We start from the raw sequence: 16,061 nt of genomic DNA, 5'->3' as shown, positions 1-16,061 counted from the left end.
GGTGACCCGCAGGACTGGGCATTCTCCCTTGAGCCAGGAAATCCTGCATTGCTTAATGTGGATGCATTTTTTCTAGCGCTCGGATTGCTTTATGATGAACCAAATTCTGTGGATCAGGCAGAAAATATCTTGCTGGCTCTATGTCAGGGTCAGGATGAAGCAGAAGTATATTGCCAGAAGTTTAGAAAGTGGTCTGTGCTTACACAATGGAATGAGTGTGCCCTGGCAGCAATTTTCAGAAAGGGTCTTTCTGAAGCCCTTAAAGATGTTATGGTGGGGTTCCCCACGCCTGCTGGTCTGAATGAATCAATGTCTTTGGCCATTCAGATTGATCGGCGTTTGCGTGAGCGCAAAGTTGTGCACCATTTGGCGGTGTCCTCTGAGCAGAGGCCTGAGCCTATGAAATGTGATAGGACTTTGACCAGAGCTGAACGGCAAGAACACAGACGTCAGAATAGGCTGTGTTTTTACTGTGGTGACTCCACTCATGCTATTTCTGATTGTCCTAAGCGTACTAGGAGGTTCGCTGGGTCTGTCACCGTTAGTACTGTACAGCCTAAATTTCTCTTGTCTGTTACTCTGATTTGCTCATTGTCATCCTACTCTGTTATGGCATTTGTGGATTCGGGCGCTGCCCTGAACTTGATGGACTTGGAGTTTGCCAGGCGCTGTGGTTTTTCCTTAGAGCCTTTGCAGAGTCCTATTCCCTTAAGGGGGATTGATGCTACGCCATTGGCCAAGAATAAACCTCAGTACTGGACTCAGCTGACCATGTGCATGGCTCCCGCACATCAGGAAAATATTTGTTTTTTGGTGTTGCATAATTTGTATGATGTTGTCGTGTTGGGTTTGCCATGGTTACAGGTTCATAATCCAGTGCTGGATTGGAAATCAATGTCTGTGTCTAGTTGGGGTTGTCAGGGGATACATAGTGATGTTCCTTTGATGACAATTTCTTTTTCCACTCCTTCTGAAGTCCCTGAGTTTTTGTCGGATTACCAAGATGTATTTGATGAGCCCAAGTCCAGTGCCCTACCTCCTCATAGGGACTGTGATTGCGCTATTAATTTGATTCCTGGTAGTAAATTCCCTAAGGGCCGACTTTTCAATTTATCTGTGCCAGAACATGCCGCTATGCGGAGTTATGTAAAGGAGTCCTTGGAGAAAGGGCATATTCGCCCGTCTTCGTCACCGTTGGGAGCAGGGTTCTTTTTTGTGGCCAAGAAGGATGGCTCTCTGAGACCCTGTATAGATTATCGCCTTATCAATAAAATCACGGTCAAATTTCAGTACCCCTTGACTCTGCTGTCTGATTTGTTTGCTCGGATAAAGGGGGCTAGTTGGTTTACCAAGATTGACCTTCGAGGGGCATATAATCTTGTGCATATTAAACAGGGCGATGAATGGAAAACGGCATTTAATACGCCTGAGGGCCATTTTGAGTACCTGGTGATGCCACTCGGGCTTTCTAATGCTCCATCTGTGTTTCAGTCCTTTATCCACGACATCTTCCGGAAGTATCTGGATAGGTTCATGATTAGTGTTGAGCGATACCGTCCGATACTTGAAAGCATCGGCCGATACCGGCAAAGTATCGGATCTAATCCGATACCGATACCCGATACCAATACAAGTCAATGGGACACCAAGTATCGGACGGTATCCTGTATGGTTCCCAGGGTCTGAAGGAGAGGAAACTCTCCTTCAGGCCCTGGGATCCATATCAATGTGTAAAAGAAAGAATTAAAATAAAAAATAGGGATATACTCACCCTCCGACGCAGCCTGGACTTTACCGCCGTAACCGGGAGCCGTTGTACCTAAGAATGCGCGCTTGAAGGGCCTTAGATGAGGTCACTGCGCTCTGATTGGTCCGTAGCGGTCGCGTGACCGCTACGCGACCAATCACAAAGCAGTGACGTCTTCTAAGGTATTTCAAGCGCTTCAAAGACCTTAGGTGACGTCACTGCTTTGTGATTGGTCGCGTAGCGGTCACGCGACCGCTACGGACCAATCAGAGCGCAGTGACCTCATCTAAGGCCCTTCAAGCGCGCATTCTTAGGTACAACGGCTCCCGGTTACGGCGGTAAAGTCCAGGAGCCGCCGGAGAGGTGAGTATATCCCTATTTTTAATTTTAATTCTTTATTTTACACATTGATATTAATCCCGATACTGATTCCCGATACCACAAAAGTATCGGATCTCGGTATCGGAATTCCGATACCCGCAAGTATCGGCCGATACCCGATACTTGCGGTATCGGAATGCTCAACACTATTCATGATTGTATATTTGGATGATATTTTGGTCTTTTCGGATGATTGGGAGTCTCATGTGAGGCAGGTCAGGATGGTGTTCCAGGTCCTTCGTGCTAATGCGTTATTTGTGAAGGGGTCTAAATGCCTCTTTGGAGTCCAGAAGGTTTCCTTTTTGGGCTTCATTTTTTCCCCTTCTACTGTCGAGATGGACCCTGTTAAAGTTCAGGCCATTTATGATTGGACTCAACCTACATCTGTGAAGAGTCTTCAGAAGTTTCTGGGCTTTGCTAATTTTTACCGTCGCTTCATCGCTAATTTTTCTAGTGTGGTTAAGCCTTTGACTGATTTGATGAAGAAAGGCGCTGATGTGGTGAATTGGCCCCCTGCGGCTGTTGAGGCTTTTCAGGAGCTTAAACGTTGTTTTACTTCGGCCCCTGTGTTGCGTCAGCCAGATGTTTCGCTCCCTTTTCAGGTCGAGGTTGATGCTTCTGAGATTGGGGCAGGGGCTGTTTTGTCTCAGAGAAGTTCTGATGGCTCTTTGATGAAGCCATGTGCTTTCTTTTCTAGAAAGTTTTCGCCTGCTGAGCGTAATTATGATGTCGGCAATCGGGAGTTGTTGGCTATGAAGTGGGCATTCGAGGAGTGGCGACATTGGATAGAGGGAGCCAAACATCACGTGGTGGTCTTGACTGATCACAAGAATCTGACTTACCTCGAGTCTGCCAAGCGGTTGAATCCTAGACAGGCTCGATGGTCGCTGTTTTTCTCCCGTTTCGATTTTGTGGTCTCTTACCTTCCGGGATCTAAAAATGTGAAGGCTGATGCCCTTTCTAGGAGTTTTTTGCCTGATTCTCCGGGAGTTCCTGAGCCGGCTGGTATTCTCAAAGAGGGGGTGATTCTGTCTGCCATCTCCCCTGATTTGCGGTGGGTGCTGGAGGAGTTTCAGGCTGATAGACCGGACCGCTGTCCAGTGGGGAAACTGTTTGTACCTGATAGATGGACTAGTAAAGTTATTTCTGAGGTTCATTGTTCAGCATTGGCTGGTCATCCTGGGATTTTTTGGTACCAGAGATTTGGTTGCTAGGTCCTTTTGGTGGCCTTCCTTGTCACGGGATGTGTGTTCTTTTGTGCAGTCCTGTGGGACTTGTGCTTGGGCCAAGCCTTACTGTTCTCGTGCCAGTGGGTTGCTTTTGCCGTTGCCGTCCCGAAGAGGCCCTGGACGCATATTTCCATGGATTTTATTTCTGATCTTCCTGTCTCTCAAAGTATGTCCGTCATCTGGGTGGTTTGTGATCGGTTTTCTAAGATGGTCCATTTGGTACCCTTGCCTAAATTACCTTCATCCTCTGATTTGGTTCCGTTGTTTTTTCAGCATGTGGTTCGTTTGCATGGCATTCCAGAGAACATTGTGTCTGACAGAGGTTCCCAGTTTTTCTAGGTTTTGGCGGTCCTTTTGTGCTAAGATGGGCATTGATTTGTCTTTTTCTTCAGCGTTCCATCCTCAGACAAATGGCCAAACCGAACGAACCAATCAGACCTTGGAAACCTATCTGAGATGCTTTGTTTCTGCTGATCAGGATGATTGGGTGACCTTCTTGCCATTGGCCGAGTTCGCCCTTAATAATCGGGCTAGTTCGGCCACTTTGGTTTCGCCTTTTTTTTGTAATTCTGGTTTTCATCCTCGTTTTTCTTCAGGGCAGGTTGAGCCTTCTGACTGTCCTGGTGTGGATTCTGTGGTGGACAGGTTGCAGCGAATTTGGACTCACGTGGTGGACAACTTGACGTTGTCTCAGGAGAAGGCGCAACGTTTTGCTAACCGCCGTCGCTGTGTTGGTCCCCGACTTCGTGTTAGGGATTTGGTTTGGTTGTCTTCTCGTTATGTTCCTATGAAGGTTTCTTCTCCTAAGTTCAAGCCTCGTTTCATTGGTCCTTATAAGATTTCTGAAATTATCAATCCTGTGTCGTTTCGTTTGGCCCTTCCAGCTTCTTTTGCCATCCATAATGTGTTCCATAGGTCGTTGTTGCGGAGATTTGTGGCGCCTATGGTTCCTTCCGTTGATCCTCCTGCTCCGGTGTTGGTTGAGGGGGAGTTGGAGTATGTGATGGAGAAGATTTTGGATTCTCGTATTTCGAGACGGAAGCTTCAGTACCTAGTTAAGTGGAAGGGTTATGGTCAGGAGTAGTGTTGAGCGATACCGTCCGATACCTGAAAGTATCGGTATCGGAAAGTATTGGCCGATACCGGCAAAGTATCGGATCTAATCCGATACCGATACCCGATACCAATACAAGTCAATGGGACTCAAGTATCGGACGGTATCCCTGATGGTTCCCAGGGTCTGAAGGAGAGGAAACTCTCCTTCAGGCCCTGGGATCCATATGAATGTGTAAAAGAAAGAATTAAAATAAAAAATAGGGATATACTCACCCTCCGACGCAGCCTGGACTTTACCGCCGTAACCGGGAGCCGTTGTACCTAAGAATGCGTGCTTGAAGGGCCTTAGATGAGGTCACTGCGCTCTGATCGGTCCGTAGTGGTCGCGTGACCGCTACGCGACCAATCACAAAGCAGTGACGTCACCTAAGGTCTTTCAAGCGCTTGAAATACCTTAGAAGACGTCCGCAGCTTCTGATTGGTCGCGTAGCGGTCGCGTGACCGCTACGCAACCAATCACAAAGCAGTGACGTCTTCTAAGGTATTTCAAGCGCTTGAAAGACCTTAGGTGATGTCACTGCTTTGTGATTGGTCGCGTAGCGGTCACGCGACCGCTACGGACCAATCAGAGCGCAGTGACCTCATCTAAGGCCCTGCAAGCGCGCATTCTTAGGTACAACGGCTCCCGGTTATGGCGGTAAAGTCCAGGAGCCGCCGGAGAGGTGAGTATATCCCTATTTTTTATTTTAATTCTTTATTTTACACATTGATATTAATCCCGATACCGATTCCCGATACCACAAAAGTATCGGATCTCGGTATCGGAATTCCGATACCCGCAAGTATCGGCCGATACCCGATACTTGCGGTATCGGAATGCTCAACACTAGTCAGGAGGATAATTCCTGGGTTGTTGCCTCCGATGTCCATGCTGCCGATTTGGTTCGTGCCTTTCATTTGGCTCGTCCTGATCGGCCTGGGGGCTCTGGTGAGGGTTCGGTGACCCCTCCTCAAGGGGGGGGGTACTGTTGTGAATTCCGTTCTCGGGCTCCCTCCTGTGGTCTTGAATGGTACTTTGGTGAGTTCTGTCCTTGGACACCCTCTGGTGGCTTTGAGTGGAACTGCTAATCTTTGAGGTTGGCTTTCTCAGCTGCCCTCGCTTATTGCTTCTGCTGGCTTTCCTATTTAACTCTGCTTAGATCGTTAGTTCATGCCAGCTGTCAATGTCTCAGTACTGGTTCAGTTCTCTCTTGGATTTCTCTGAGGACCTGTCTACTCTAGCAGAAGCTAAGTCCCTGCTAGTTCATTGTTGTTCATTGGTTTTTGAATATATTTCTCAGTACTTGCTATGTTTCTAGTCCAGCTTGCTATTATGATATTTCCTTGCTAGCTGGAAGCTTTGGGGGTGCAGAGTTGCGCCTCCACACCGTGAGTCGGTGTGGAGGTCTTTTTGCACACTCTGCGTGGTTTTTGTAATTTTTGATACTGACCGCACAGTTCCCTTTCCTATCCTCTGTCTTTCTAGAGAAGATTCGGCCTCCTTTGCTAAAATCTGTTTCATTCCTGTGTTTGTCACTTCCCTCTTAACTCACAGTCAATATTTGTGGGGGGCTACCTTTACTTTGGGGAATTTCTCTGAGGCAAGGTAGGCTCCTATTTGTATCTTTAGGGGTAGTTAGCTCTTAGGCTGTGAAGAGGCATCTAGGGAGAGTTAGGTACGCTCCACGGCTATTTCTAGTGTGTGTGATAGGATTAGGGATTGCGGTCAGTAGAGTTACCACCTCCTCAGAGCTTGTCCCAGGTTTTACGTTTTAACCATCAGGTCATTCCGGGTGCTCCTAACCACCAGGTCCATAACAGGCTAATCAGCACAATTGTATGGATTTGTTACTTTATGTTTTACTTTATGCCGGACAAAGGCCATATTTAAGTTTTCCTGTGATGTGGCTTATGAGGACTGAAATAAACCAGCTGGACTTTAAATAGAAACTGTTCTTATGAAACCTCCTATCACTCCCAAGTGAGTAGCATTGTTATAATGGGAATAGAACCAAACCAAAGTGCAATGGTACAAGCAACATATTGGCTAAAAAGTTGCTTGGAAACTGTGGATGTAATATCATAGTCTACTTTCTCACTTGTATTCCGAAATGCCAGGCATCTGTTCTGCTTTTAGAAACAAACAGAATAAATTTTTCAAAATGAATCCACTACAAATCTGATACAAGGGGAAACAGTGTGATCCAACTGATTATGGGATGCATCTGGGTTCTAAGATGTTCAGTTTAAGGACAGAAAATCAATGTTCTGCACGATGCTCTTTTTCTTCCATTCTAAATACAAATATATAGAGGAACCCTGAAGACCCCTACAATAATCAATGGGGTCCCCTTACTTCCATTCATATCAGTTATGCATAGGATTGAGCTCCAACATTAATTCCATTTGTCTGTTTCTAAAAACGGAAAAAGCAAACATAATGTCTGAATGCAGGTGTGAAGCAGCCTAAGGTCAAGATTGACAGCCGTAATCCATGGCCTTTGTATGGAGGACAATGCCAAGACTCATCATCAGTCTTCTGACCTGGACTGAACCTCATAAACATACATGGGGCTGATGAGTTGAGGTGAGAAGATCTGTGGATGGTCCAAACATTGCACTCTATACATGGCCTTAGGCCACACCATCATGAAGAGGTGAGCAGTTGCCTTGTGCTGGAGAGGTCTTGGGGAGACTTACACAATATGTGCAAAAGTATTGGGACTCACTTGTCAGTCATTGAGATCAAGGTTTTCGTTCAGTCCCATTATCACAGATGTATAAAATGTAGCCCCTAGCCATGCAGTCTACCTGCACTAATACCGTAATTGTAAAAGAATATGTTATTCTAAAAGCTTTTCTAGATGGAAAATTGCATTCGGTTACAGAGACCCTCTCTTTTTTAATGCTTTTCATAAATGTCCTACTCCAACACATCAAAACATACCCAAAGACTTTTTCAAATTTTGGCTTCAACTATAATAATTCTGAGATGTTCCTCAAAATTGTAAGTTATCCACGGGAAAGGAGTCCAACAGATCAGACTCCGAACAATCTCAAGAACAGTTGTACTCTCGGAAGCTGCAGCGGAATTTGAAATTTTATTGTGATGTTTTCTCTTTTTCAGTTGCAATGTATGCAACCAGATGCATGGATAGTAAATTATTGTATCACAGTGAGTTGTAAAAGTGTGAAAAAGACAAATACAGCTGCAATACAATAAGAAGCTCAGTAGTTCTGTGTTTAGCAAACCGTATACTTACTACGACAGAAGGCTTCTGGAAATTTAGTCCAACTTCCATCAGCATCACAAGTTGCAATATTACTTATGGATGGAATGAAATTATAACCTTCTGAACAAGAATAATTTACTTTGTCCCCTTCATTGTAGGTATCATTTTCAGCATTGGGCGCAGCATATGCCAGAGGTGGCGGCTTTGGACAAGCACCTGTTTTGATAAATGACCAATCCAGTCAAAATGTGACAAGACAAGAACAGTATACTTTAAAGTTGCGTACATACATATTAGTTGTCAAGTAACTAATCCATTGCATCAACCCAGCAAGTTGTACTTTCTACATATATCCTTTCTGGGGGGTTTTATCAGTGAACTAAAATAATAATTAGGGAACAAATTGTAATGCAAATGGGTATAGCAAATACTTAGGGGGACTTCTATGTGTTTTTATAAAACAACATTTATACACTGACAAGCAAAATGGTAACAATGTAAAAAAAAATTGAACTTTTGATTTCCGTCTCCATATCTCACCATCCACTACAACTTCGAATGTGAGACTACCATCATTTTATAGACAATCATCTTGGCTATCTCCTACATAAATTTGACTTGCAACTATTTAGTATATTATTAGTTGTGCAGATTCTTGTCATGTCACTGCATTGTTACGGTTCTGCTTCTGGTGGTGGAAAAATCTTTTTCTTCCTGTATAATACAAAATACAACCTGTTCTCGCGTTTTTTCTAATAGCCCAGTGTATTGTTAGGCTGATTCTAGTGATGAGCATGACCAGATGCTGACCGAGTGTCTTTGGCGTGCACGAAAAGTATATTCGAGTCTCTGCGTCTGCATGTCTCGTGGCTGTAAAACACTTGCAACCCATTCAGGGATTGTCTAACAGGCAATCCTTGCATGTGTTGCGGCTGTCGAACAGCCACGAGACATGCAGCTGCGGGGACGTGAACATAATTTTCGAGCACGACAAAGACAAGATGTACTAGACCTACCTCCTAATCAGTGGAGCCCCCAGATGGTGATAAATGTAGTTAATTTGGAAAAAAAAAACACTTTAATAGTTCTTTCTTAAAAATCTATGGCCTTTGAAATGGAAAAATATATTTAACATATACAGTGAGTACGGAAAGTATTCAGACCCCTTTAAATTTTTCACTTCTTTTTTCATTGCAGCCATTTGGTAAATCCAAAAACTTTCATTTTTTTCTCATTAATATACACTCTGCACCCCATCTTGACTGAAAAAAACATAAACGTAGTAATTTATGCAAATTTATTAAAAATGAAAACCTGAATAATCACATGGTCATAAGTATTCAGACCCTTTGCTTAGTATTGAGTAGAAGCACCCTTTTAAGCTAATACAGCCAAGTTTTTCACACCTGGATTTGGGGATCCTCTGCCTTTCTTCCTTGCAGATCCTCTCCAGTTCCATCAGGTTGGACGGTGAACGTTGGTGGACAGCCATTTTCAGGTCTCTCCAGAGATGCTCAATTGGGTTTAGGTTAGGGCTCTGGCTGGGTCAGTCAAGAATGGTCACAGAGTTGTTCTGAAGCCACTCCTTTGTTATTTTAGCTGTGTGCTTAGGGTCATTGTCTTGTTGGAAGGTGAACCTTTGGCCAAGTCTGAGGTCCAGAGCACTCTGGAAGAGGTTTTCATCCAGGATATCTCTGTACTTGGCCGCATTCATGTTTCCTTCAATGGCAACCAGTCGTCCTATCCCTGCAGCTGAAAAACACTCCATAGCATGATGCTACCACCACCATGTTTCACTGTTGGGATTGTATTGGGCAGGTGATGAGCAGTGCCTGGTTTTCTGCACACATACCTCTTAGAATTATCACCAAAAAGGTCTATCTTCATCTCATCAGACCAGAGAATCTTATTTCTCATAGTCTGGGAGTCCTTCATGTGTTTTTTTAGCAAACTCTATGCGGCCTTTAATATGTCTTGCACTGAGGAGAGGCTTCTGTCGGACTACTCTGCCATAAAGGCCCGACTGGTGGAGGGCTGCAGTGATAGTTGACTTTGTGGAACTTTCTCCCATCTCCCTACTGCATCTCTGGAGCCTAGCCACAGTGATCTTGGGATTCTTCTTTACTTGTCTCACCAAGGCTCTTCTCCCACGATTGCTCAGTTTGGCTGGATGGCCAGGTCTAGGAAAGACTTCTGGTGGTCCCAAACTTCTTCCATTTAAGGATTATGGAGGCCACTGTGTACTGCAGAAATTTTTTTGTAACCTTGGCCAGATCTGTGCCTTGCCACAATTCTGTCTCTGAGCTCCTTGGCCAGTTCCTTTGACCTCATGATCCTCATTTGGTCTGACATGCACTGTGAGGTCTGATATAGACAGGTGTGTGCCTTTCCAAATCAAGTCCTATCAGATTAATTAAACACAGCTGGACTTCAATGAAGGAGTAGAACCATCTCAAGGAGGATCACAAGGAAATGGACAGCATGTGACTTAAATATGAGTGTCTGAGCAAAGGGTCTGAATTCTTATGACCATGTGATATTTTAGTTTTTCTTTATTTAATTTGTAAAAATTTCTACATTTCTGTTTTTTTCAGTCAAGATGGGGTGCAGAGTGTACATTAATGTGAAAAAATGAGCTTCTTTTGAATTTACCAAATGGCTGCAATGAAGCAAAGAGTGACAATTTAAAGGGGTCTGAATACCCACTGTATTAGTGATAACCTTTAGTTAATAAAATAAAAGTTTCATACTGCAATTTGTATTCCTTCATTCGTTTTCAGACCCTCTCATATGCAGTGTTCAGCCAGATTCAAACTTTAATTTTTATCATTTTAGGAGTGTCCCTCAAAGCAGTATATGCTGGATCTGTGTGTATCCAGGGCGCTACTGTCTTTAGTAACTTATACATAGTATATCAGCACATCTTCTAGCCTGAGCTCATTTATTCTTCATGTGCTTTCCTCCATTGCTTCTGTTAGTTTTGGACTCCCTAGGACTGTAGCTACTTTCCCTCTAACCCCTCTTGGGATCTGTGGACATTCCACTTCCCCTCCACGCTGCTATTTCTAACACTGAGAAGAGATGGAAAGAACCGAGAGCCAAAAACCAGGAGTGGGAACATTGACTGATTTGTTAAATCTTTACAAAGCACAGAGCTACATAAAAGGACTTACAGACACTCTGCAGCACAGTCTGGATACTATTTAGAAAGTATGAATTTCGGAAGCAAATGAACAACAAAAATAAAAAATTCTATGTGAAGGTGCACAGAAAATTTAAGGTTGATTAATGTCTTTAGGCCAGTATAGGATAACAAAAGGTCTGAGCTAAAGGTATCAAATATTATCATGTCTCTTATTTTACCGATTTCAATATTGTGATTTTGTGATTTACATGGAAACTTTGTTCTCCCACTGAAGAGGGAGCAAAAACCTGACTCTTAAAGGACCTCACTGTTTTACTATAACTTATATAATATTATTTCATTATCAATGTATTTGTGCTTAGATATCTTATACTATACATTTCATATACCATAGTCCCCCAGACAATTAGTATTTAGTAACAACAGCACAATTTCTATACATCACAATAACTGTCAAGTACAAAAGAGAATGTGATTAAGTAGATACACTATAGAAGTAAATATAAATATATATACAGCTCTGGCAAAAATTAAGAGACCACTGCAAAATGTTCAGTTTGTCTGATTTTTCTCTTGATAGGTATATTTTTGAGTAAAATGTAAATTGTTCTTTTATTCTATAAACTTCTGACAACATGTCTCCGAATTTCCAAGCAATACATTCTGTATTTTTTTCTAAAAAGCAGAAATGGTCAAAAAAAAAAACAAAAAAAAAACATTGCTTTCAGACCTCAAATAATGCAAAGAAAAGTTCATAATCACCTAGAAACAACAACACTAATGTTTTAACTCAGGAAGAATTCAGAAATCAATATTTTGTGGAATAACCATGATTTTTAATCACAGCTTTCATGCGTCTTGGCATGCTTTCCACCAGTCTTTCACACTGCTTCTGGGGCAAAAATTTAAGCAGTTCTTCTTTGTTAGATGGCTTGTGACTATCCATCATCCTCTTGATTACATTCCAGAGGTTTTCAACGGGGTTCAGGTCTGGAGATTGGGCTGCGCATATCAGAGTTTTGATGTGGTGGTCTCTTAATTTTTGTCAGAGCTGTATGTATATATATATATATATATATATATATATATATTCTGACTTACTGTAAGTTGTAGCAGCAAGGGTTGACCATAACATGATCCTGATGAAGTTCCATTGAGTGGTTTGTGTAGAAGACATCTTACTTTTGTCGGTCTGTAATACTGGCAAAAAAGCACAAAAATAATAGACTTGGTAACTACTTATGAAGATGAATTTATTCTAAAGGCATTCTCATTTCACCACATGTTGATTACAATAGGATAGGTCATCAGTATGAGATTGGAAAGGGTCCAACAACACGCCGATCAGCTGTTATTTGCTCCGACGGTGGATGGATGAAAACACTTGGAATGTGGCTTCAAAACCATTCAATGTGTAGCTGCCACTGCCGAGTGCTGTAGAACATTCCTATTCAAAATCAGTTTCAAATTTTTCCGAACAGAACAATATAAATACATTTATAAAATATTCATGCTATATATTGACATGTTAATAGTAAGAGGGTATTTAGTGATGATATCTACCTCTCTTCCCCCATAAGCTTAAAAATAAAGGTAATTTATAACTCTGAATGTATTTTTATTGTACAGCACATAAATGTGATACTGTAAAAAATATGATTTCTTGGAATGAGTAAATTAATAACGCTAGGTTCAATTAAGGCTACTTTAACACTAGCGTTAACTGCAATCCGTCACAATGCGTCGTTTTGCAGAAAAAACGCATCCTACAAAAGTGCTTGCAGGATGCGTTTTTTCTCCATTGACTAACATTAGTGACGCATTTGCGACGCATTGACACACGTCGCAACCGTCGTGCGACGGTTGCGCCGTGTTGTGGCGGACCGTCGGCTGCAAAAAACGCTACATGTAACGTTTTTTGCTGCCGACGGTCCGCTTTTTCCGACCGCGCATGCGTGGCCGGAACTCCGCCCCCACCTCCCCGCACTTCCCCGCACCTCACAATGGGGCGGCAGATACGCTGGAAAAATGCATCCGCTGCCCCCGTTGTGCGGCGCAGAGAACGCTAGCGTCGGTAACCTTGGCCCGACGCACTGCGACGGGCCGAGCCCAACGCTAGTGTGAAAGTAGCCTAAGAGTGTCCCTATAAAATTTAGATTTCTGGCCCAAACAATAATCTAGATCTTAATTTATATTTTCAGTTTTCCCAGGGAACTCTCATTATCAGCCTTTAGATACTCCCAATAATACTGCAATGGAGTCATTACCTGGATTTGCTCTCATCCTGCCTCTGATACCTCTGACATTCCTTCAATGATTGAGCTGTCGAGGGTCAAATATATGGGTCAATGGGAATATTAATAATCCATTTGGATTTCACCTTTTTTTACCTCCAAAAATTAGTGATAGCATCACATGACCAAATATTTTAATCTATTTTGGTTGTTTGAGACATTCACTTTAAGCCCGTTACCCCCAAAGTTGGTTTGCATGTTAATGACTAGGCCAATTTTTACAATTCTGACCACTGTCCCTTTATGAGGTTATAACTCTGGAATGAATCAACGTATCCTAGTGATTCTGACATTATTTTCTCGTGACATATTGTACTTCATGATAGTGGTAAAATTTCTTTGATATGCCATGGGTTTATCTTTGAAAAAAATGGAAATTTGGCAAAAATTTTGAAAATTTTCCAACTTTGCATTTTCCTGCCCTTAAATCACACAGATATGTCACACAAAATACTTAATAAGTAACATTTCCCACATGTCTACTTTACATCAGCACAATTTTGGAACCAAATTTTTTTTTGGTTAGGGAGTTATAAGGGTTAAAAGTTGACCAGCAATTTTTCATTTTTACAACACCATTTTTTTAGGGACCACGTCACGTGAAGTCAAATTGACGGGTCTATATGATAGAAAATACCCAAAAGTGGCACCATTCTAAAAACTGCATCCCTCAAGGTGCGCAAAACCACATTCAAGAAGTTTATTAACAATTCTGGTTCTTCACAGGAATTTTTGGAATGTTTAAAAACAAAATGAACATTTAACTTTTTTTCACTTCAGATCCAAATTTTTTTATTTTCCCAAGAGTAACAGGAGAAATTGGACCCCAAAACTTATTGTGCAATTTGTCCTGAGTACGCTGATACCACATATGTGTGGGGAACCACTGTTTAGGTGCATGGTAGAGCTCGGAAGGGAAGGAGCGCCGTTTGACTTTTTTAGAGCAAAATTGGCTGGAATTGAGATCGGAAGTCATGTTGCATTTGGAGACCCCTGATGTGCCTAAACAGTGGAAACCCCCCACAATTGATCCCATTTTGGAAACTAACCCCCCCAAGGAACTTATCTAGATGTGTTTTGAGAACTTTGAACCCCCAAGGGCTTCACAGAAGTTTATAACGTTGAGCCGTAAAATTAAAAAATCATATTTTTTCAACAAAAATGAACCTTTCACCCCCAATTTTAATTTTCCCAAGGTAACAGGACCCCAAAAGTTATTTTGCAATTTGTCCTGAGTACGTTGATACCACATATGTGAGGGGGGACCACTGTTTGGGTGCATGGCAGAGCTCAGAAGGGAAGGAGCGCGGTTTGATTTTTTCAACACAAATTTGGCTGGAATTGAGATAGGACGCCATGTCGTGTTTAGAGCACCCCTGATGTGCCTAAACAGTGGAAACCCCCCAAAAGTGACCCCACTTTGGAAACTAGACCCCCATGGAACTTATCTAGATGTGTGGTGAGAACTTTGAACCCCCAGGTGTTTCACTAAAGTTTATAGCGCCCAGATGTGAAAATAAAAAAATAATGTTTTCCACAAACATGAACTTTTAGTCCCCAATTTTTTTATTTTCCCAATGGTAACAGGAGAAATTGGACCCCAAACATTGTTGTACAATTTGTCCTGAGTATGCGGATACCCCATATGTGGGGGTAAAGCACTATTTGGACGCATGGCAGAGCTCAGAAGGGAAGGACTAACAGTTGACGTTTTCAGCTCAGAATTGTCTGGAATTGAGATTAGATGCCAAGTTGCGTTTGGAGAGCCCCTGATGTGCCTAAACAGTGGAAGCCCCCAATTCTAACTCAAACCCTAACCCCAACACACTCATAACCCTAATCCCAACCTTAATCATAACACTAACCACAAACCTAACCCTAACACACCCCTAACCCTAATCCCAACTTTAACCTTAATCCCAACCGTAACTGTAATCCTAACTTTAGCCCCAAGTCCAACCTTAACTTTAGCTCCAACCCTAACGCTAAACCTAACCCTAATGGGAAAATGGAAATAAATACATTTTTTTATTTTATTATTTTTCCCTAACTAAGGGAGTAATAAAGGGAGATTTGATTTACTATTTATAGCGGGTTTTTATAGCAAGTTTTTAGGCAAAAAAGGCACGAACTAAATCGGCCGCATGCACATCAGAGGCAACCACCCAGGAATTATCCTCCTGACCATAGCCCTTCCACTTGACCAGATACTGAAGCCTCCGTCTGGAGAGATGAGAATCCAAGATCTTCTCCACCACGTACTCCAACTCGCCCCCAACCAACACCGGAGCAGGAGGCTCAACAGAAGGAACCACAGGTACAACGTACCGCCGCAACAAGGACCTATGGAACACGTTGTGAATGGCAAACGACACCGGAAGATCCAAGCGAAAGGACACAGGATTAAGGATTTCCAATATCTTGTAAGGACCGATGAAGCGAGGCTTAAATTTAGGAGAGGAGACCTTCATAGGAACAAATCGAGAAGACAGCCATACCAAATCCCCAACACGAAGTCGGGGACCCACACCGCGGCGGCGGTTGGCAAAACGCTGAGCCTTCTCCTGTGACAACTTTAAGTTGTCCACCACATGATTCCAGATCTGCTGCAACCTATCCACCACAGAATCTACCCCAGGACAGTCAGAAGGCTCCACATGTCCCGAGGAAAAACGAGGATGGAAACCAGAGTTGCAGAAAAATGGCGAAACCAAAGTAGCGGAACTAGCCCGGTTATTAAGGGCAAACTCAGCCAACGGCAAGAAGGTCACCCAATCATCCTGATCTGCCGAAACAAAACACCTCAAATAAGCCTCCAGAGTCTGATTAGTTTGCTCCGTTTGTCCATTAGTCTGAGGATGAAAGGCAGACGAAAACGACAACTCAATGCCCATCCTAGCACAAAAGGATCGCCAGAACCTGGAAACAAACTGGGAT

General features: G+C 42.8%; 1 protein-coding gene across 1 annotated transcript in view; it reads right to left on the bottom strand.

Moving 5' to 3' along the window:
- LOC143818086 (sushi, von Willebrand factor type A, EGF and pentraxin domain-containing protein 1-like) overlaps window positions 1-16,061 on the bottom strand; it is an 86,099-nt gene that overhangs the window by 52,359 nt on the left and 17,679 nt on the right. Inside the window, exons 2-3 of the mRNA XM_077299512.1 lie at window positions 11,932-12,030; window positions 7,716-7,901 (exon numbers count right to left, since the gene is read on the bottom strand). Of these exons, the coding sequence (XP_077155627.1) occupies window positions 7,716-7,901; window positions 11,932-12,007 (262 nt within the window). The 5' untranslated portion in view covers window positions 12,008-12,030. The remainder of the gene's footprint in view (window positions 1-7,715; window positions 7,902-11,931; window positions 12,031-16,061) is intronic.

Source organism: Ranitomeya variabilis, chromosome 3, assembly GCF_051348905.1.
Source record: "Ranitomeya variabilis isolate aRanVar5 chromosome 3, aRanVar5.hap1, whole genome shotgun sequence".
NCBI lineage: Eukaryota > Metazoa > Chordata > Amphibia > Anura > Dendrobatidae > Ranitomeya > Ranitomeya variabilis.
The sequence above is the reverse complement of the archived record's forward strand: the minus strand, read 5'-3'. Positions and strand labels throughout refer to the sequence as shown.